At 40.7% G+C, this 22,023-nt stretch overlaps 2 protein-coding genes across 2 annotated transcripts in view; both read left to right on the top strand.

Annotated features, from left to right (window-relative positions):
• LOC126379420 (leishmanolysin-like peptidase) overlaps positions 1 to 22,023 on the top strand; it is a 254,652-nt gene that overhangs the window by 186,907 nt on the left and 45,722 nt on the right. The window lies entirely within an intron of this gene.
• Positions 9,442 to 21,395, top strand: LOC126379676 (uncharacterized). The gene is made up of 10 exons (XM_050028493.1): positions 9,442 to 9,622; positions 12,753 to 12,923; positions 14,148 to 14,302; positions 15,116 to 15,242; positions 18,011 to 18,016; positions 18,818 to 18,951; positions 19,342 to 19,531; positions 20,419 to 20,599; positions 21,075 to 21,193; positions 21,376 to 21,395. Exons 1-10 carry the CDS (start codon positions 9,442 to 9,444, stop codon positions 21,393 to 21,395), a joined length of 1,284 nt encoding a protein of 427 aa, XP_049884450.1.

The raw sequence follows: 22,023 nt of genomic DNA, 5'->3' as shown, positions 1-22,023 counted from the left end.
CGTTGGGTGCACTGTCATGACGTCATTACTCCTTATCTTGTGACCTCTGATGATCATCATCAAGCTGGGAATGTGGGCCCTAAGGACAAAATTGTTTCAAGGTAAGTGTAGAAATAACTAATTAGAATTGTAGATTTTAGTTTGTCATAATATAATGCGGATATAATTGGAGCTCGGTGGTGGTAAACGCGCTCGGTCTGCGATTGTTGAAGTTAAGCAACTTTCGCAAAGGCCGGTCATAGGATGGGTGACCACAAAAAAAGTTTTCATCTCGAGCTCCTCCGTCCTTCGGAAGGCACGTCAAGCCGTTGGTCCCGGCTGCATTAGCAGTCGTTAATAACCATCAATCCGCACTGGGCCCTCGTGATGGTTTAAGGCCCTATCTCCCTATCTATCCATAGGGAAGGCCCGTGCCCCAGCAGTGGGGACGTTAATGGGCTGCTGATGATGAATATAATGCCTTTGGTTCTGGTTTTATACAGCTCTGCCCTGCACTGGGGCAATTCGGGTGGGCGCCTCTTGCTTCAGTAAGCCGGAGTAAAATGGTGGCTGAGTTCGGATACAGACTCAGACCTAATGGGTGTAACGTAGAACCCTTGCCCAGGGATACGGGTGAAGACCTCAACGGTTGCAGAGGCGGAGATTTGAGTCATCGGTACGGCAGCAGTGCAGGACTTTCAATTCATTGCGCTTGGCTTCAAGCTCTTTTAGCGCCGATGTTCAAAGTTATGAACTTTGGTGTGAACCAAAGCACTCCATTCCGGATGTTTAGCGGTTAACTATTCCCACTGACATGGCTCAATGCCGCACTTTTTCATGTGCTGCTTCAGCACGTCTTTGTACCTAAGGAGTTGTCCGGCATGCTTGCGCTTGCCTTCCTCAAGTTCAAAATAAAAGATTGAGAAGAATCATGGTCTGAATCGTCATGGTCTCAAAGTTTTCATTACGATGTCACTAACCTGTATAAACATTGTATTTTTGTACTCAAATGTCCTAAAACAAAGAAAATGGCCCCGATTCCCGCAGACACCGCCTAATTTTATTTTAAGTTATATCCGTCATTTTCATATCCGTCAAAAAGGAAAGGGACGGATGATTCACAGCTCTTAATTTTAGTAACAATGAGTAAATGAATGAATAACCCGGGCGAATCAAAAAGTTACGTCGCTGGTATGCAATCCGTTCGACGTGCTGTCTACTTAACTGTGTCGGGTTATTGACTGGTGTAAAATTTTTAGACGGTTGGTTTAGATTTGTGCTTAAAATTGACGCGTGTTCCATAAATGTTATGCTTGTCGATTACCCGTCCCTTTCCTTCTCGGCGGATAAGAAAATGACAGATATAACTTAAAATAAAATTAGATGGTATTTACAGGAATTAGCACCAATATGTACTTACTTAAAATGTTTGTGCGTTAAATGGTATGTCTCATACAACTTCCATCCTAACGTCAGGACTGATTTACGTTGATGTTCACGTTTTTTGCGTTTTGTTATTGCAGACTCGTGCATCTAATAAGCTTAAATACAACAACTTTAACAAATGAAGAGGTCATGGGCGTTCGCCATCAGATCAGTATGATATCGATCGATCTGTTCCACTGGGAGACCAAAGCGATAAGGCTGCTTTTCGCTGCTATTTGTAAGGGTAAGACGCTGGTTTTAGTTAGTGCCATTTGCGGCAAATCTACAATAACTCACGTTAAAAAAAAAGCCCCTACCAAAGAAAAGTACTCAATTATTATGACAAAAGCTTTAAAATGCATGCAATAACTTATATCCCACATATGCTTGCAAGCAAACTGAGCGTGTAATATTCTTATCACACTTAACAAACGACCTGATGACCTTGAAGACCTGAACCGATTTCCACCAAACATAGCTAAGAACACTCTCGACTGATATGCCTTTCAAACAAAAAAACCGCATTAAATTCGGATCATCCGTTTGGGAGCTACGATGCCACAGACAGACACATACACATTTACACAGACACGTCAAACTTATAACACCCCGTCGTTTTTGCGTCGGGGGTTAAAAAGGTACATCCCGGACAGTCCATACAATTTTTTTATTCTTATCATGGTATAAGAAAACCAACGGGCTTAGCAGCGTAAGCCGCGCCTCTTTCTCGCCTCGACATACGTCACCCGTCACTCTCTCACAGTACTGCCCAGAAAGAGACAGATGAACTCTGTCACGGCGAAAAAGAGTCGTATGCTTACGGTGCTAAGTCCGATCCAATGACAAACCGCCATTGCTAGCCTTTTGATGACGTAAGTGTTACCATTAAATTGGTATCTCCAACATTCCAAGGACGAATTTAATTAAGTATTGAAAATTAAGCGAATTACTGACTAATGTATTTAATTAAGTACTATTACTTGTCACATATATATAAAAACATTACTTAAAACTGTAAGTAAATCTTTTACTAAATATTCAAAATTTCCTTGTACTTAATTTAAAAATATTGGTCGTGGGTAATTTATTTTTTACGAAATGGCAACGCAGGGTGGGATGACGTCAGCTGGGCTAACCTTGCAATGTTAGCTGTCACTTTTGAGCATACCTGTCGGGGTCTGCATGACAATCGCGCTGAATTATATCGAGCGCTTCGACCAATAAACGATAAGAATCTACGTAGATGGACGTCAAATAACTATTGGTCGAAGCGCTGAATATAATTCGCGTTGGATTTTAATGGACAATACATTTTCAGGTAGAAAACATTCGTTTCGTGCTTTGAAAAACGGTGTGTTGAAGTTGTTTGCGAAATGGAAAGTTAGTACTAATAATGCGAGTGTTCTACTGACAAAATCGCAAATAATTCATCCGCCTTGCATGAACTCTATCACATTGAATGGTAAGTTATACAGATGTCCCTCGATTATACAGGATGTCCTACGATAAAGTTCCGGCCAAGTGTGTACTGTATGTGTGTGTGTGTGTGGACTGTATCAACAACAAATGTATGACATAGGTTATAATGACTTTTTGACATATTTCTACAAAGAGAATCAGGTCCAAATTATGATGGTAGGGAGTCGTACTATTTCATACGAGTTTATTGACATTAGTTACAAACTGAAGTATGCAAGCGTTCCCCAGATAATAGGTATTTTCAAAACGTCAAGCCAGCGGGATCAAAGAACTGCCTTTATAACTTTGGAACCGTTGAAGTACTCATTTCGGTATTTTGCAGGGGGTGAGTACTATTTTTTGGCGTTTAAATCAAAGCGAAAGACCTTGTCGTTAACTCTCGCCAAATTTCGATCACCGTCAAGCTAGCAAGTGCAATAAAACATGGCTATAAATCCAGAACCGTGATGGTACTAATTTTTTTACAACAGGTACTATTTTTTTCAATAAGAGTACTAATTTTTGGTATGGTCAAATTATTTTTTCGTGCCCATTTTTTTTTGAGGCCGCTAGCTTGACGCACACGGCCAAGTAGGTAATGCCACCTGCGGCAAATCTACAATAATAACTTACTTCAAAAAAAACACGGGGTGTCCCACGATAAAGTACAGTCCTAACAGAGTGGAATTGAACAAAAAATTGTCGACAAAAAACATAATATATAATCTCACGGGATATCCAATGGTAGTCAAAGGTACATCCATCGCAAGATGAACTAAGTACCCCCTCACCGAGCTTTCTGTTAGACCGACGTGATAGGTGAGCCGTATCGCCGTCTTTAATGGTCGAGAAAACTGCACTTGGGTTTGCTCTTGGCCCCAGACCTGCCCGAAGGCATTGACGAGGCCTAAGACAACATACATACATACATACATAAACTCACGCCTATTTCCCACCGGGGTAAGCAGAGACTATAGAATTCCATTTGCTTCGATCCTGACACACTTCTCTTGCCTCCTCCACACTCATCAATCGCTTCATACACGCACGCCGGTTCAGAGTAGATCGTATTGAACCTTTTCTAAGGACATCTCCAATTTGATCATCGTAAGTCCTTCTCGGTCTTCCTCTGCCAACCTAAGACAAATATTAAGTAAAAAAATGTCATTAGCGCAAGATACGGAGCGATTGAAGAATACGGTTTTTTTTTCAGGGTCATTAAAATCATCACCAGGCACGACTTACACGACCCACGGTCAAGAGACAAACACGTCATCGAAATTTGCTGATGATGAAGTCAAAAACAACAATCCTGACGACCCGATTACTCTAGCCGTAGAGGCGGCCAATCAGGGGGGTTAAAATGGCCAAAGTGCGCAGTGCAAACAAATGTCAAATAGCAATATTGCTTTCTTAGAAGAATTGGTTCGATGTGGCCATTTTACCCCCAGCTCGTGACAAAAAAACACTTCAGGACCCCAATACTGACTGATGCCTGCGTGGTCGAGAATTCCCCCATTCAACGCTTATCGCTATCGACCCCATAGGGTCGATTATTATTATAATCCCTCTCACACGACGCCCTGGGCCAAGGTTCGCGCTCATCTGGACAGCCTCAGACCTCATCACCTCCCTAGCATTATCCGGTTTTTCACAAGGTCCGCTTACCTAACCCGAAGATTTCACAGGTTCGGTTTTATTCAGAAGCGACTGCTTGTCTGACGTTCCAACCCGCGAAGGGAAAACCAGCCCAATACAGGTTAGGTCATTTACCACAAAAATGCATTTCTCGGGAATGTGGGTTTCCTCACGATGTTTTCCTTCAAATACAAATGAAAAATATTCGTGAATGTTGCGTGTTACAAGATATTACAGGGTTACAGTGTTGTCATCGGTCTCGCCACATTCAGCCAAGAATTGACATACGAATTTATAAATAAAAAATAAATAAAATAAAAATTATTTATTCATAAAAACATAACAAAGTTTGCTGACGAGACTTCCCAGTAAGTAACAGTAGTACTTGTGTTGGGAATGACTCGCAACCTCCCTTTGGATGGCACAATCGGAGAATAATAAAATAAAAACTAGAACTAATAAAATAAAAACCAACTTAAAACTAGAAACAAGTGTGTGTGTGTGTGTGTGCATGTGTGTGTGTGTGTGTGTGTGTGTGAGTGTGAGTGTGTGTGTGCGCGTGTGGTGCGTGCGTGCGTGCGTGCGTGCGTGCGTGCGTGTGAGCTGCTATAAAAGCAGCTTCCACTAACTATACACGTTTGAGCGATGATGGTGGGTAGTAGGATTTATACCGCTGAGCACGTGATAATCCTTTATGATCCAAACATGAATTAAAAAACAAATTCGACAATCATTGGTTTAGGTTAGTAACGTTAAACAATAGACGCGTTGCTTTCAATCCGGGTCAAAAATTGTGGTCTAAATTTTTACCCGAATTGATATAAATTGAAAGAAATTAAACGTAGAGGTGAAGGTAGAGGGAAGTAGTGAACAAGTTAAAATAAGTTAGGATTAGTTATGCCTTTTAATGATTTGAATAAAAAAGTAAGTATTTAAAGTTGTTTTTTTTCAAGGTCACACTGCTATTCGCTGTTGTCTGGTCCGCCTGACTGGCTTCCCAATAAAAAGAAAATGTTTATTGTCACAGGAAAAGATCAACAAAACATTGGATACTGTAGCTAGGACACACAAATTCTACAGAAGTATAACTCTGCTACCTGAACTAGGAGACCTGAATACATCTCGCTTAGGGACGGTACTCCTCGTTAGGTGCGGCCTCCGTGGTCCAGTCAAGTGGTTTGAGCGTTGAGCTCACATCCCAGTGGGGTCATATCACAAAAACCACTTTGTGATCCCTAGTTTGGTTAGGACATTACAGGCTGATCACCTGCTTGTCTGAAAGTAAGATTGCACGTTAAGCCGTTGGTCCCGGTTACTTCTTACTGATGTAAGTTAGTAGTCGTTACATGAGCCATGTCAGGGGCCTTTGGCGGCTCAATAGTAACCCTGACACCAGGGTTGATGGGGTTGGTCATCCACCTCACAACCCACACAAGACGAAGAGGGACGGTACTGAAAAGTATCGGCGCCCGAAGGACGTATATACGATCTCGATAACCCGATTACTCTAGTCATAAAGGCGGCCAATCAGCTCGCGACACCAAACACTTCAGAACCACGACACACTTAATTGGTTTTTAGACCCAGGAGTTCTTTTTTTTTATTATCAGAAACATGCCCAATTATCCGCCCTTTTAACAAAGTCGTCAATTAAAGTTTTAACGAATGTTGTTATAAACGGAATTGCTCGCTTTTTTCTTAATATCTCGATTACATCAAGCAAAGGTAGACTCGATGCGTGTTCTTCAAGAATGGCTTCAGGATTACAACTATTTTTAATAGTTTTTATAAATTATTTTTCTTTTATAACGTGCCCTTATCCACCGGTAAGTTTATTTTTTATTTCATCATCATCATAATCAATTTAAGAGCCACGCTCTTGTCGATGCAGCATTTTCCATGCAACTTTTTTAGGGAAATATAGGGCAGTGGTTTCCCTCTTGCCTTCCGCCCCGCAGTCTGTCTGACGCAAGTGGGATGGCGCCCAGAGTAGTCAAAGCCATACTAGGACTCCTGTCCTATTCCTCTGAATAGAACTGACAGTTACTGCTGCCCTCTGTCAGGTTCCAGGTTACAGTCCCTGTGACTTGCCCCTTCCGTCCTGCATTGCCGTACCGATGGTTCCCATCTTCGCCTCTGCAACCATTGAGGTCCTTTTGATTTCTGATTTCTGAGCGCCCCACATCGGCCCACTGATCATCACTAATTTAACGCGCTCTTGTCGGTGTAGCATTCTCCATTCTCAAAGGCCAATTCTTTCACTTCCTTATAAGACACGACGTTCGCCTTCTCTTTAATCTGTTCCATGTAAGCTCTTCTTGGTCTTCCCCTTCCTCTCTTTCCTTGTTATTTATAAATTCCTATGTTTTTAATAAATTCGTCGTGTCTTATTAAGAGTCCAATTATCTTGCCTCTTCTGTCCTCAATAACTCTCAATATTTGCCTCTTTTCCCTTACTCTTACTGACATTTCCGGCAGCCATCGACGCATTGACCGCTGCTGAAGTAGCCTCTGTCGTTCACAACTTGCACTTCGTCTGTTAGAACCCTAACAAACAAACAATATTTGTATGTTAGACAGGAGATGAAGTGTTGCCAGGGAGTGTGCTGCTGCCGGCCAGCAGACGAGGTCGGTACCTCGCCAACATCGTGAGGAGACAGGCTGTCGTAAGTATCATCATCAATATGAACCCCTCAGAAGACGCCCTGAACGGAGGTTCGCGCGCATCTGAGCACCCTCAGGCCCGTTGTCTTAAATTTTAGTACCGGGTGAGAGCCATTATGCATTATGTATGTACTTACTTACGTAAAAATGTATCTCTCCGAGAAACTGAGGAAGGCATACTTACACCCGGCTATACAGGTTGTGAGAAGCTGCAGTAATTTTAGGCGGATGAGACGTTGGTTATGTAAAAATTGACGATTCAAAGTGTAACTATGTTACCTACTGAATAAAGATATTTTTGAATTTGAATACAATACTTACAAGAAATAAAAATAAAATTGCTATTAAAAATTCTAGATCAAGTAAATTAAATTCGTCTTTTTTGGGGTTATTATGTGTACGTTTTTACAATAAGATACCAGATAATTATTTTAAATTTGTCAAAAAATTAATTTAAAGTTCATGTGAAGCTTAATTTATGTAAAAAAGCTTGTTATAAGATTAATGGCCCCGATTCCTGCAGACATCTCCTAATTTTACTTTAAGTTATTTATACTTATACCTGTCATTTTCTTATCCGTTACAAAGGAAAGGGACGGATGATTGAGAGCGTCAATGTCGCCCAATTCTATCATCAATATTGTTTTTTTTATTCAAAGTTAAAAATTGTACAAAAAGTAACTTAAAGCTAAATATGTCGCCAAACTGCAGAGTTTGTTGGCGACGTATGTACTCAATTGTGACATTACGCAATTTAACAAAGATGGCGCAGACCACGGAGCTAGTCCCACTTATAACATAAACTGCCTATATACGTCCCACTGCTGGGCACAGGCCTTCCCTCAATCAACCGGAAAGGGTATGGAGCATACTCCACCACGCTGCTCCACTGCGGGTTGGTGGAGGTGTTTTTACGGCTAATAGCCGGGACCAACGGCTTAACGTGCCCTCCGAAGCACGGAATCAACTTACTTTTTCGGACAATCAGGTGATTCAAGCCTGAAAAGTCCTTACCAAACAAAGGACAGTCTCACAAAGTGATTTCGACAATGTCCCCATCGGGAATCGAACCCGGACCTCCAGATCGTGAGCCTAACGCTCTAACCACTAGACCACGGAGGCTGTTGAGTCCCACTTACTAAGAATAAGAATAAGAATAAAATAAATTTATTGCCAGTAACAATTTACATTTGCTACGATTCTAATACACCACATTCACTTCCGCCACTTCCCAGCAAGAACGATTTTATTATTTTTCGAAATGCGGTGCTACATAATTTGACATCCTCCCTTAACCAGTCTATTTCATTAAAGATTTTTGGAACCATATAATCTGTGCATCTTTTTCCATAATAATTATTCACTTTTCCCTGTGCCAACTTACCCTGTCTTACTCTTTTTGGCAAATCTTTTTTTCAGGATGGTACCGGAATTAAATTCAACAAAGATGCTGACAGAGTAAGTATTTTTTTTTATTTATTATAAGTCACTATATTCCAGTGGTTCCTTGCTTCTCAAAAGGGAAGCACTGGTTTGAACCCCGGTACCGGATACCAATAAGTTATTAATTTACCTTAAGTGCAGTTACGTTTTTCCGTTGGTCCCGGTTAATACTTACTGACGTAAGTAAGTAAGACATGAGCCATGTCAGGGGCCTTTGGCGGCTCAATAATAACCCTGACACCAGCGTTGACGAGGTTGGTAATTCACCTCACAACCCACACGATAGAAGAAGTGCAGTTTTCACTAACACAGTTGGCTCGACCATTTTAAAATTCCATAGCAAAATCGTGTTTTGACGTTTAGTAAAAAGTAACTGAATTGACTAGTTGGAATTGGCCTATTTATGTACACACTGCGGCAAGAAAAAATGTGCCCCACATATGGGTCATGCACGTATGAGATTCAATTTTAATGCCTCATATGTGGTTCATACAAGTGAACGTGTTAAGCATTCACGTTCACATAACCTCTTATTATGTATATTTAAAAAAAAATCTCACAAAATAATTTTTATTTATTTCACAATATAAATTTTATTCCCCGTCGATCTGTATAATTTCGTTTTTCGAAAATTGTAAGGCCCAGGGGAGTTAAAATGGACACATCGACGCAATTCAGTTATGAAAGCAATATTGCTATTTGACATTTGTTTGCATTGCGCACTTACTTTTAAATGCGCAAATGTCAAATTGCAATATTGATTTCTTGGATGTATTGCCTCGATGTGACCCTTTTAACCCCCCAGTTCTACTAAAACTTACTATTAACTTATAGATGAACGCAGAAGCGAAGAAGAAAGTAGATGTGTTATCGGACGAACTGCTTCCGTACATAATAGCGGAACAAGAAAGAAGGACAACGCTATACAAACGAATCATGACAGCGATCCAAAATGGCGAGAAAGGTGTTACCATCGCGGAAATAAGAAACAAACCGCCGCTTATTATAAGAAAAGGTAAACTACTTGGTATATTTTAACACGTTCCAGGATGACGTTTAAAGACGAGCACAGGGGGGTTATATCATCATCATCATCAGCCCATTAACGTCCCCACTGCTGGGGCACGGGCCTTCCCTATGGATGGATAGGGAGATCGGGCCTTAAACCATCACGCGGGTCCAGTGCGGATTGATGGTTATTAACGACTGATAATGCAGCCGGGACCAACGGCTTAACGTGCCTTCCGAAGCACGGAGGAGCTCGAGATGAAAACTTTTTTTTTTGTGGTCACCCATCCTAAGACCGGCCTTTGCGAAAGTTGCTTAACTTCAGCAATCGCAGACCGAGCGCGTTTACCGCGGCGCCACCGAGCTGCTCATATATTATAGGGGTTATATATAAGCACTTAACCCTTTCACGGGCGGAGACCGCGGGTCATTGATGGTTCATAACAGATAGTATGACACCTTAGAATCGGAAAGTCATTAGACGTTCTGTCCTTGAAAGTGTTAAAAATATATCAAATTCGATTACTGTGCTCGTCTTTCGACATTGATTCTGTCTGGGAACGTGTTAAGCTCAATGCACAGATGACCGGGAGAGCGTTGCGGGCAGATAATATTAGGCTAGTTTTCAACTAGTCAAATTAGTTACTTCTTACTATATGTTTAAACACGAAATTTCTGATGGAATTTGCAATAAAAGCACACTGTGACTTCATAGAAAAACTTTATAAAATGTCGGACTTATTATGTTCTTCTTAATTAAAATTAATAAATAAGGTAATTACTTAAATAAAAAAAAGAAAATGTTTTTTGTCACTTATAGGTCTGTATTTATTTAGCAATCAGAATTTCATAATTTATTCTTGACCGAATAGTATCCATTTCATAATGTACGCATCCATATATGTACAGGGTGTTCACTAACACCCTGTACATCGTAACGAAAACTTTGATCGGTGATGCAACTCAATATTCTGAGTTGATATCAAGTGGACTTTTTCGTCGCTAAAGTATATACTTAATTGAAAATAATTTTAAAAACACTAAATAAATCTTCGACGATTAATCGACGGAAAATTTCACTTGATATCAACTCAGAATCATGATCTGAATCATCTCCCTCAGTATTCGGTACGGTGGCACTAACACCTTGTATAAAGGCACGTTTTCACGGTCCCGCGTCTCATGGGGCCTCGGTGTGCATGGGGCTTTATTATTGGGTCTACTTAATTTTGAAATAAAACGCTGTGACATTCACTTAGCGTTTTATTTATTCATATTAAACCTAGAAGGATCCTTGGTAGCCCTTGGTTGGAAAAACGCTTAACACTCACTGTGAAGTCGCTAGACACTCACTGTGAAGTCGCTAGACACTCACTGTGAAGTCGCTTAACACTCACTGTGAAGTCGCTTAACACTTACTGTGAAGTCGCTTAACACTCACTGTGAAGTCGCTTAACACTTACTGTGAAGTCGCTAGACACTCACTGTGAAGTCGCAGATTCGAATCCCAGCCCAAGCCTAAATTCGAATACGTCGGGGAACGAAAACGTCGAAACCCACATTCCCGAGAAATACGTACGTTTCGGAGGTGACCTAACCTGTATTGGGCTGGTTTTCCCTTCGCGGGTTGGATGGTCAAACTGACCTCGAATTTGGCTATAGAATAAACAATAATTCTACGTATGGAAGTGATACTCCCCGTCCCGTACCAATACGGGCTTGAAGTGAGCTTGGTTTACCTCATCCCCCGATGGTGCCCATTTTTGTCTATTTAAGTAATCTTCAAGGAGTAAGGGAGCCAGTAGATTGTCTGTCTCCCTCGCACGCGCAGGGTAAGATACACAGGGTGAGAACGAGATTTCTGTATGGAGTGTCCAGCTTGTGACTAGGGTTTACGATCCCGGTCAAGTAGTTAATAATAAGAAGGTATACATATTATGTACATACATACATAAATTCATGCCTATTTCCCACCGGGGTAAGCAGAGACTATGAAATTCTATTTGCACATTTCAAAGCGGGTCCGCGTTACAACTGCATTCAGTTGTCATATTTAATTCCCGTGCAATATCCTCTCACACTTCACGATACTTCACTTCACACTTTACTCCACACTTCACTGTACACTTCACTGCACACTTTACTGCACACTTCGCGACAATGACAGTTATAAATTGTCTGAAACAGACGTATGGGGCCTATGAATGAATGAATTCTCCCACAACGCTGTTGCTGTAATATTGGTCTAAACGGCCTGCGGCAAATCTACAATAAGTCACGTCAAAAAAAAGGTCTAAACAGCTTTTCCGTCAACCTCGTCGATGCGCGATGTCATGAGAGAATCGCCTTAGTAAGTATGTTTTTTTCTCTCCCAGTTAAGCAGAGGTCCGAAGTAGGTATTACCTATTTTTCTATTATTAATAAAAATCTCGGTTAATATGTGAGAAAATATACGCCACCGAAATGACAACCATTCCGGTGGCGTACATTTTGTGGGCTTGCGTACATATTTCTAGTTTTGGTTATAAATATAAATTTCGATCGACGAAACCTTTCCAGGCCACGGTCTCAAAAATATATATCTCAAAAATAGATATGTATCAAAATTATGTTGCGACCTATATTGCTTTTCTTTATTTTGATCGTAATAATAATAATTGGTGGAATATGTGTTGTACCTGGGTGTAATAAGAAGGGTCATCTTTTATACCCAAAAACAAAAATAAAAGAAATTAGAAGGTTAAACGAAGGCGCTGTAGCGCCATCTTGATTTTTCTAGGGAACGTGGCCTGGTAAATCCCTCATTGCAGTCGTTTTAACGTAAAAATAATAATTGCGCCACCGGAATGACCACCTGCATAATGTCTATGACACCAGACAAAGGGCAGCAGTAACTGTCAGTACTATTCAAAGACGGAGGACAGGAGTCCTAGTATGGCTTTGTAATAGACTATTCTGGGTGCCATCCCACTCGCGTCAGACAGAGTACTGCGGGGCGGAAGGCAAAAGGGAAACCACTGCATTATTTTTCCCTAAAAAGTAGCATGGAGAATGCTACACCGACAATAGGGCGTGGCTCTTAAATTAGTGATGAATGTCTATGAACCTTTCATTGAAGAATATATATTTTTTTGCAGGTCTATTTTACCGATGCCCGTCTAATCGCGCTCCCAAAGAACCGGATGGCTCAGGAACCCTGATGTGCGAAGAAGACATAGAACCAACCCAGATCATGTACGATTCGTGTCTTAGCGCCGAGGACAAGGACTTGTATGTTGTCGCAGATAGCAAATACTTCTTTTGTAATAGTGAGTCTTTGATACAAATTAATTGCGGTTGGAAATAAGAAAAACAAATATTTAAAAAGTAGATGACGGAAAGGAAGGATCCTAACACTGGCGCTGTCCCTATAGACCTGAAAATAGCCCACCTCGATAATGAAAAGCGAAACACTCACGTATTAGCTTTCTTCTGTTCTTCTCACCAGGCCTGGTTTTTATTCACAGCACAAGCAACAGCACATAATTATAAATATATTTATAAGGATATTCACTTAGCGATTTATTAAAAAACTATCGTCTTTGCATACTTGCGGATAAGGACAGAAAGGCGACCATAAAGTTTTGTAATGTAACGTACTTAATTAGTCTTTTTGGTGTATATCCCTTGAGTAGCTTGGCTTATTAACAGAAATATAAAATATAGAATAAGTGGCTCAAACAGTGAGTACGGAATAAGGATAATAATTATTTATTACACTCACTGTGGTCTTGTGGTATACAACTGCTTGAAAACTTTAAGGGTTGATTCAGACCATGATTCTAACCGAGTTGATATGAAGTGGAATAATAATTTTCCGTCGCAAAACAATTTGAAAATAATTTAATAAAACACAAAGAAAAATCACGAATTTTGCGACGGATGAATTTTGCAAAACTCCACTTGATATTAACTCAGGATCATGAGCTGAATCATTCCCCTCAGTATCCTGCCAACCATTACCCAATGGCTCAAATTAGCATCCAAACGTTTTTTCGATTCTGCTCCGCACCACCCAAATCCCCTGGTAGTTGCGGCTTCCGAGTACATTCCGCTTAGAGACGGTACTGAAAAGTATCGGCGTCCGAAGCACGTAATATACGATCCCAACGACCCGATTACTCTAGCCATAGAGGCAGCCAATCAGCTCGCGACACCAAACACTTCAGGACCCCGATACCGACCCCGCCGGCGTGGTCGACGATTTCCCTCATTCAGCGCTTATCGCTATCGACCCACTAGGGTCGATTAATTCTTTCAAATATTTTTCCTCTCAGACGACGCCCTGAGCCGAGATTCGCGCCCAACTGGGCACCCTCAGGCCTGTTGTCTTAAACGTTGTACCGGGTGAGAGCCTTCAGCGCTCCCCATTTGTCCGGCCAAGTAGTTAATGCCATCTGCGGCAAATCTACAATAAGTCACGTCAAAAAAAAAGGTGTCACTAATACCCCGTATCTAGTACTCGTATTATATTATGCTGTTTATAATTTCAGGACATAACGTGGAGGGCCCTGACCTACCCCGTAATGGATCTACTGTCATCGGATGCCCTCCGATGGAGAGAACCTCTCTCAACTACACCACCACCAAGTGTGCGCTGGAGGACACCGACGACGTCGTGGTACACTACCGGTATTATCCAGACAGGGTATGCTATCTTCTTGGTCTCTTCTTCTTTTTCTATCATGTGGGTTGTGAGATGGATTGATTACCAATCTCGTCAACAGGTGTCAGGGTTATTATTAAGCCGCCAAAGGCCCCTAACATGACTCATGTAACGACTACATACTTACATCAGTAAGTAGTAACCGGAACCAACGGCTTAACGTGCCATCTGAAGCACGGATCATCTTACTTTCGGACAATGTGGTGATCAGCAGGTAATGTCCTAACCAAACTAGGGACCACAAAGTATTTTTTGTGATTTGTCCCCACCGGGAATCGAACCCAACGCTCAACCATTGGACCACGGAGGTCGTTTGAACGCGGTAAGAACCCGGTATTAGGGCGGCTGCCAAAGCATGTTTTCGGGGTGCTGAACTGAGCATAGTACCCCGCTGGTCACAAGTTGGTAGTGTGGGATCGATGATCCACCGCGTTTTTTTTTGACGTGACTTATTGTAGATTTGCCGCAGATGGCATTAACTACTTGGCCGGATAAATGGGGAGCGCTGAAGGCTCTCACCCGGTACAACGGTTAAGACAACAGGCCTGAGGGTGCCCAATTGGGCGCGAACCTCGGCTCAGGGCGTCGTCTGAGAGGAAAAATATTTGAAAGAATTAATCGACCCTAGTGGGTCGATAGCGATAAGCGCTGATTGAGGGAAATCGTCGACCACGCCGGCGGGGCAGGACGATCCACCGGTGTTACGTTAGAAGTTGTATATTATATGCGTTGCGCTGTGCCAACTTCGTTAGCTCGTCAAGTAGTTGGGTCCATCACATAATATATTTTTTTCAGAGCTACAAATTCGTGATGGAACTGGATCCTGATCATGAAGTATGTGACCACTGGAACCCATGTCAGATCGGATATATTTACAGCCTGCCCTCTCCCGACCAGGCAGTACTGGCTAATGAATTGTGGCGTAAGTACACACATAAACTACACGATAGAAGGAGAAGCAGCCGATGCCTTGTCACCATAAGGTTCATCATATCCATCTTAGGACTTCGTATCAACAGTGGCTGCAAGTTGTCTTTGATTACTTGGGGCTTTGCCCACCCCATTAAGGATTACAGGCGTTGTGTGTATGTGTACATACATACATACATAAACTCACGCCTATTCCCCACCGGGGTAAGCAGAGACTATGGAATTTCATTCGCTTTGATCCTGACACACTTCTCTTGCTTCCTCCTCGTTCATCAATGATTTTTGTTTGGAGGGTCTGGGATGTGTCTAAATACAAAAAGTACTTAACTACAATATTTTGTATTGTTACAGGTGGTTACAGTAAGTTCAAGTAATATTTATTTACTTACTTAAATATTATTATAATTTTCTTCTATGCTGAATTGAGAGAAAATGAAAGCTCACGACACGGAGGTCCCGGGTTCGAATCCCAGTGGGGACTTATCACGAAAATCACTTTGTGGTCCTTAGTCGGTATGGACATTAAAGGCGAACCTAATTGTCCGAAAGTAATATGATCCGTGCTTCGGAAGGCGTGTTAAGCCGTTGGCCTCGGTTATAAGTATGTACTTACGTAATCGTTACATGCGCCATGTCAGGGGGCTTTGGCAGCTCAATAATAACCCTGACACCGGGGTTGCTGAGGTTGGTTATCCACCTCACAACCCACACGATAGGTGAACTACATATTCCTTTGTAAGAGGTATAATGGTTGTGCAATAAAATATTGTGTATTGTATTGAATTGTACGTGCCAAAAATATGCCACCGAAATGACGTTTCGGTGGCGAACAAATTCAACACAAAAAAAAATGTGATTTTGCCTGAAATTTAATTATGTTCAGTTTGATACTTTTGCGACGGAAAATTCAACTTGATATTAACTCAGAATTATAGTTTGAATCATCCCTCAAAGTTTTCGTTACGGTGTCACTAACAGTCTGTATTAGTTATGCAACGAACACCATTGTTATGAAATAGGTCCCAGGTATTGTGGTCAATACTACTATACAAATATACTTTTTTGGGACAAAATAAAAGAAAATAGTTATACTTAAAAGAGATTTGACTAGGTACTTACATGGCAGAACGCAAATGGAACACTATTTCATAATGTCTAGTGAAGAGAGTTATCGGTAAGAGGTATCTCCTTAATTAATAAAATTATTCTTTTTTACAGCTGAACGTAAGCATTAACATTTTATAGATACATAAAATAATAATTAAAAACATTCAAGCTAGATACAAGTCTAGTCAGAACCAGTGATGTGTCGAATGTTCCCAGAGTGGAAATATTCCTGTTGTAAAAACTCTTTAATAGTAAAAACTCTGGCTGCTTTTCTTTATCTTTTTTTTTTGACGTGACTTATTGTAGATTTGCCGCAGATGGCATTAGCTACTTGGCCGGATAAATGGGGAGGGCTGAAGGCTCTCACCCGGTACAACGTTTAAGACAACAGGCCTGAGGGTGCCCAGTTGGGCGCGAACCTCGGCTCAGGGCGTCGTCTGAGAGGAAAAATATTTGAAAGAATTAATCAACCCTAGTGGGTCGATAGCGATAAGCGCTGAATGAGGGAAATCGTCGACCACGCCGGCGGGGTCGGTATCGGGGTCCTGAAGTGTTTGGTGTCGCGAGCTGATTGGCTGCCTCTATGGCTAGAGTAATCGGGTCGTCATTTCTTTATCAAATTGTTCTCTCTTGTACTCTGGTTTTATCTGCCTCAAGGTTAGGTAATAAAGTTCTTTTTACATAAGTTTTATGCCTTTTTACTGCCGAGAACGTTCCCAAAGTGGAAATATTCCCGGGAACTGCATATCACTGGATAGAATCCTTTCCATTTGTGACTTTAAAACAAAGTTATTAAAAAAATGTGTTTCTATTTTACAGGTTTTGGAGGTATTTATAACATCTTGAAGTCGAATGTCTTAAGAACATTTTTAAGCAGCCTCTGGTCTAGTGGTTAGAAAATTGGGCTCACGATCTGGAGGTCCGGGTTCGATCCCCGCTGGGGACATTGTCCAAATCACTTTGTGGGACTGTCCTTTGTTTGATAAGGACATTGCTGGTTTGAATCCGAAAAAGTAAAATGATTCCCTTGCTTCGGAGGGCACGTTAAGCGTAAATCACCTCCACGACCCCACAATGGAGTTGATATAGGCTGTTTATCACTAATTTAAGAGCCACGCTCTTATCGGTGTAGCATTCTCCATTATTGTCTATGAAAAGCCAATTACATGATTTCCTTATATACTAATAATTTTTTTTTATTACTTTTTATAATTTTATTTTATTTTTTATTATATTTTTATCTCTTCTTGGTGGTAATTTTATAATTAATCTCTCTCGGTCTCTCTCTCTTTGGCAGTTATTATTCCCATCTGATGGTGGGGTCTGCCTTCTTCGTACTTCTGTTCCACTTCGCACTAATTTCAAAATTAATAAAAGATAATTTATTATTTCAGAATATGAGCGTGAGTAGTGTTATGTTTACAAATGATAATACCTAATAATAATCATTACTCTGAGTTGATATCAAGTGGAATTGACATTAACTCAGAATAATGATTTGAATCATCCCCCTCAGTATTCGGTACCACCGTACCACTAACACACTCTGTATAACATATCTAGTTATACCTATTTTATTTAAAATAAATTTAGCTTGAGTAAGTACATAAATTTAAAATTAAACACATTAAATGTACTTCTGTTTATTTGCAGGTGACGGTAAGCGAAAAAAATTATAATTTATTGAAATAAATTCGATTTTACACATTTATTGAATAGATCATACGGTTTATATTACTTAATTATTGTTTTCGTATATTTTTCAGAACTCGTTCCTGGTAAGAATAAAAATAATAATTTATTATTTAAGTAATAAAAATAATTTTATTTAGTTTATTATTTATTTATTTATTGACGTTTCAAATTGTAATTATGTTACCTAGTGAATTAAAATATTTTTGAATTTAAAGAAATTTGAATTTCGAATTTATTTACTTTTAATATTGAATATTATTTAAGGATATTTTTCCAAGTTATAATTTAATTATTATTATTTTTGTAGCTATTCCTGGTAAGTAACGGTAAATAAGTAAAAAAAAACCGAATGGGTGAAAAAAGCCCGAATAACTTAGCATACAGGCTCTATATACTAGACAGATAGTTTTGTGAATTTTAAAATAGGAATCTAGCAATTCTTTTTTGTCTACTAACTAGCAGTGGTAGCCCTGATTCGGTTGACTTTCACTGTTTGGATCCCGTTGGTTCTAAACCAATTTTCGAAATTATTTTTAGATCATTAATGATTCACGTGCTCAGCGGTGAAAGAAAACATCGTGAGGAAACCCATATACCTGACAAATGCGTTTCGGAAGTATGTGACCTAACCTGCATTGGGCTGGTTTTCCCTTCGCGCGTTGGAAGGTCGGACAGACAGTCGCTTAAAAAAATCGGACCTGCCAAATCTTCAGGATAACGTTAGGAAGATAAGCTACTTACTACTTAATGTTTTTTTACCGGCAGAGGATGCTATTGAAGAGTTCGTCCATTCCAATTCCGTCAACTACACTTCTAGCCCACGTCGGGTCCCCATACCGTCTGGTTACAAGTTCCAGAAGCTTTGGGCTAAACGGACAATCGATGGCTTCGGATGGAATGTGAGTGCCAGACTCGTACAGAAGCGTAGCTCGGTCGTTCTTCTTTTTCATCGACAATAAAAAGACATACATTGTTTGAGGTTTATGCGATTGTTATCATAATTAAAACACATAATACCGGATTCTTATTGCGTTCAAACGACCTCCGTGGTCCAGTGGTTGAGCGTTGGGCTCACGTCGAGGTCCCGGGTTTGATTCCCGGTGGGGACATATCACAAAAAATTCTTTGTGGTCCCTAGTTTGGTTAGGACATTACTTGTTGGTCACCACATTGTCCGAAAGTAAGATGATCCGTGTTATGGAAGGCACGTTAATTTAATTTTTGTATGAAGTGTCCGGGGTGTGTGTTGTAAAAACATAAAATATACTTTAACAAAATCTTGTTTTCAGCCTCAAGCAAATAAGTGGCACGCGACAGCCGACATCAAGCAGGACGCAAAGTTCGTGACCGTAAGGCTCAATTTCCCGGAAAACTGGTCGGATTTCTTCTACAGCACATATTACGCAGTGTTCGTCAGAGATGACCATACACGCAGGAGCAAGAAGAGCCCCCAAAAATCTGTCAAGTTCTTAACCATCAGTAAGTATTTGCTCAGGCGAGTCCTTCTCAAATCCATCGCTTACAGCTGATAGAAAGTCCACAAGTGTGGAACAACGTGCAATGTATCCCGTGTCTGAAGGATGAGTTAGGAAAGAGAAAAGCAGTCATCATTTGCAAAAAGGCAAATTTGATTGAAAAGGGTGAATATCAAAATGTGTCAAGTTTGGTGGCGAACTGTCATATAATTTTTTCGTGAAAAATTGGGAAAATTGGGAATTGAAAAATTCCTTTTTCATGTCGGAACCCAGGATCCTTTTGGATCCTTTTTCATGTCGGAACCCAATTTTTCACGAAAAAATAATATAAAATTTCGCCACCAAACTTGAAATTTTGAGATTCACCCAAAAACAGTTTTTCTACTCTTTTGTTTAAGTACATTAACTTTTTTGACAAATTGAACTGTAAGTCTCACTAAATGTCAAATTATGTTAGTGCGACAGTCCTAAAGTGGGTACATTATATTGCTCATGACTTAGTTAAGTCTTTTTATAAAATATTATTTCTTTTTTTTTGTTTGGGTGCAATAAAGTGTCATCATCATCATCAGCCCATTAACGTCCCCACTGCTGGGGCACGGGCCTTCCCTGTGGATGGATAGGGAGATCGGGCCTTAAACCATCACGCGGGCCCAGTGCGGATTGATGGTTATTAACGACTGCTAATGCAGCCGGGACCAACGGCTTAACGTGCCTTCCGAAGCACGGAGGAGCTCGAGATGGAAACTTTTTTTTTGTGGTCACCCATTCTATGACCGGCCTTTGCGAAAGTTGCTTTACTTCAACAATCGCAGACCAAGCGCGTTTACCGCTACGCCACCGAGCTCCTAATCCTATAAAGTGTATTTGTATTGTATTGTGTTATTACAGCAATGAGCAACGCCCAAGTGGTACCGAACCTGATACAAATGGCACACGGCAACATTACGAACAATACACAGATACCGTACAAGTGCACTCGCTGCCATCTCCAGGGGATCATGGTTCGAACCCCGGATGGTTATGTGCACAACGTCGACCCTGCCAAGTATCGAATCAAGGACGTGGACCGGTGAGATTTATTATTAATTTTTACCCGACTGTGGCGAAGCAAAAGGGATGGTTATAATAATAATTTATTTATTTATTTCGGAAAACAAAGAGTTCCACTGGTGTTAGTAGCACTTAAAGTAGGTTAGTAAACTTAAACTAAACACAAAACAAGTAGGATTTGTAATGCGCCTATTGCCACGCGCACGAGATGCCACACAAGCGGACAGTCTGGACTGTGGGCGACCACCCGCAGTATGCTGCTGCCACTGACGCGCACGCCCCCCAACAAGGACGCACATCGCTTGCGCAGGATCGCCGGGAAGCCGTCCACACGCTCATCCGCGAACATGCCTGAGGCACTGCAGTAGCGCGGCAGCCCCAGCAGCATCCTAAAGGCTTTATTATATTGGACCGGCAGGGCATTAAACGATTTTTGGGTATACTTCCCCAATTGGGATATAGTTGTGAGGTTATGTCATGTTTATCTCTTACAGAAAGCAGACTTTGGAAATTGATTTGGAGGACATAAAGCCGAGTGAAGTTGGAGACTTCTTTGCCATGATCCAAAATGCTGACGGGCTTGAGGAGAGAGTAAAGGTTCTGACAATACAAGGTACATACTTTTTTATTTTCACAATTAAAACACATAATAACGGGTTCTTACCGCGTTGAAATCAGTGATATGAGACTCCCGATATGTTTTTTTTATTATAATAATACCCGTTATTCTCGTCATGTTTGTCGTCGCTTGAAATTATTTAACTGATTAATAAAATAACTATTCGTCTTTTTCAGCTCCGGGTAAAAATAATTAACTTTATGATAAGTACATTTATATTTCAATCATCGTCATCATTATCTTAAGACTACGGCGGTACGGCTCACCACCTGTTTGACACACATTAATGCGAAAAAGAAAAAGGTGGAAAGGAAGAATCCTAACCACTTGCGCTGTCCCCATACACCTGAAAATAGCCCAGCTCAAAGAAAAAGGGAAACACTCACGTAGTCAGCTTCTCCGTTCTTCTCACCAGGCCTGGTTTTTGTTGACAGCGCAAGAATACAATCACAGCAGTCTATTCAGAATTAATTAGCGGCGGCGGTGCATTTAAAGAGTATTTAAAAATTACATACATACATACATAAACTCACACCTATTTCCTACCGGGGTAAGCAGAGACTATAGAATTCCATTTGCTTCGATCCTGACACACTTCTCTTGCTTCCTCCACATTCATCAATCGCTTCATACACGCACGCCGGTTCATTTAAAAATTATTTGCAGAAAAAACGTATTATAGATAAAGCAGGAAAAAACAAAAGAAGCACAAAACGTCACTAGCACTGTCGGGGTTCACACACACGAAGTAAAAAGTTTTTAATTAATTTATAAAGTCTTTTTGGTGTGTTTCCCTTGGGTAGCTAGGCGTATTAACAGAAATA

This window comes from Pectinophora gossypiella, chromosome 29 (assembly GCF_024362695.1).
Source record: "Pectinophora gossypiella chromosome 29, ilPecGoss1.1, whole genome shotgun sequence".
Classification (NCBI taxonomy): Eukaryota; Metazoa; Arthropoda; class Insecta; order Lepidoptera; family Gelechiidae; genus Pectinophora; species Pectinophora gossypiella.
The sequence above is the reverse complement of the archived record's forward strand: the minus strand, read 5'-3'. Positions and strand labels throughout refer to the sequence as shown.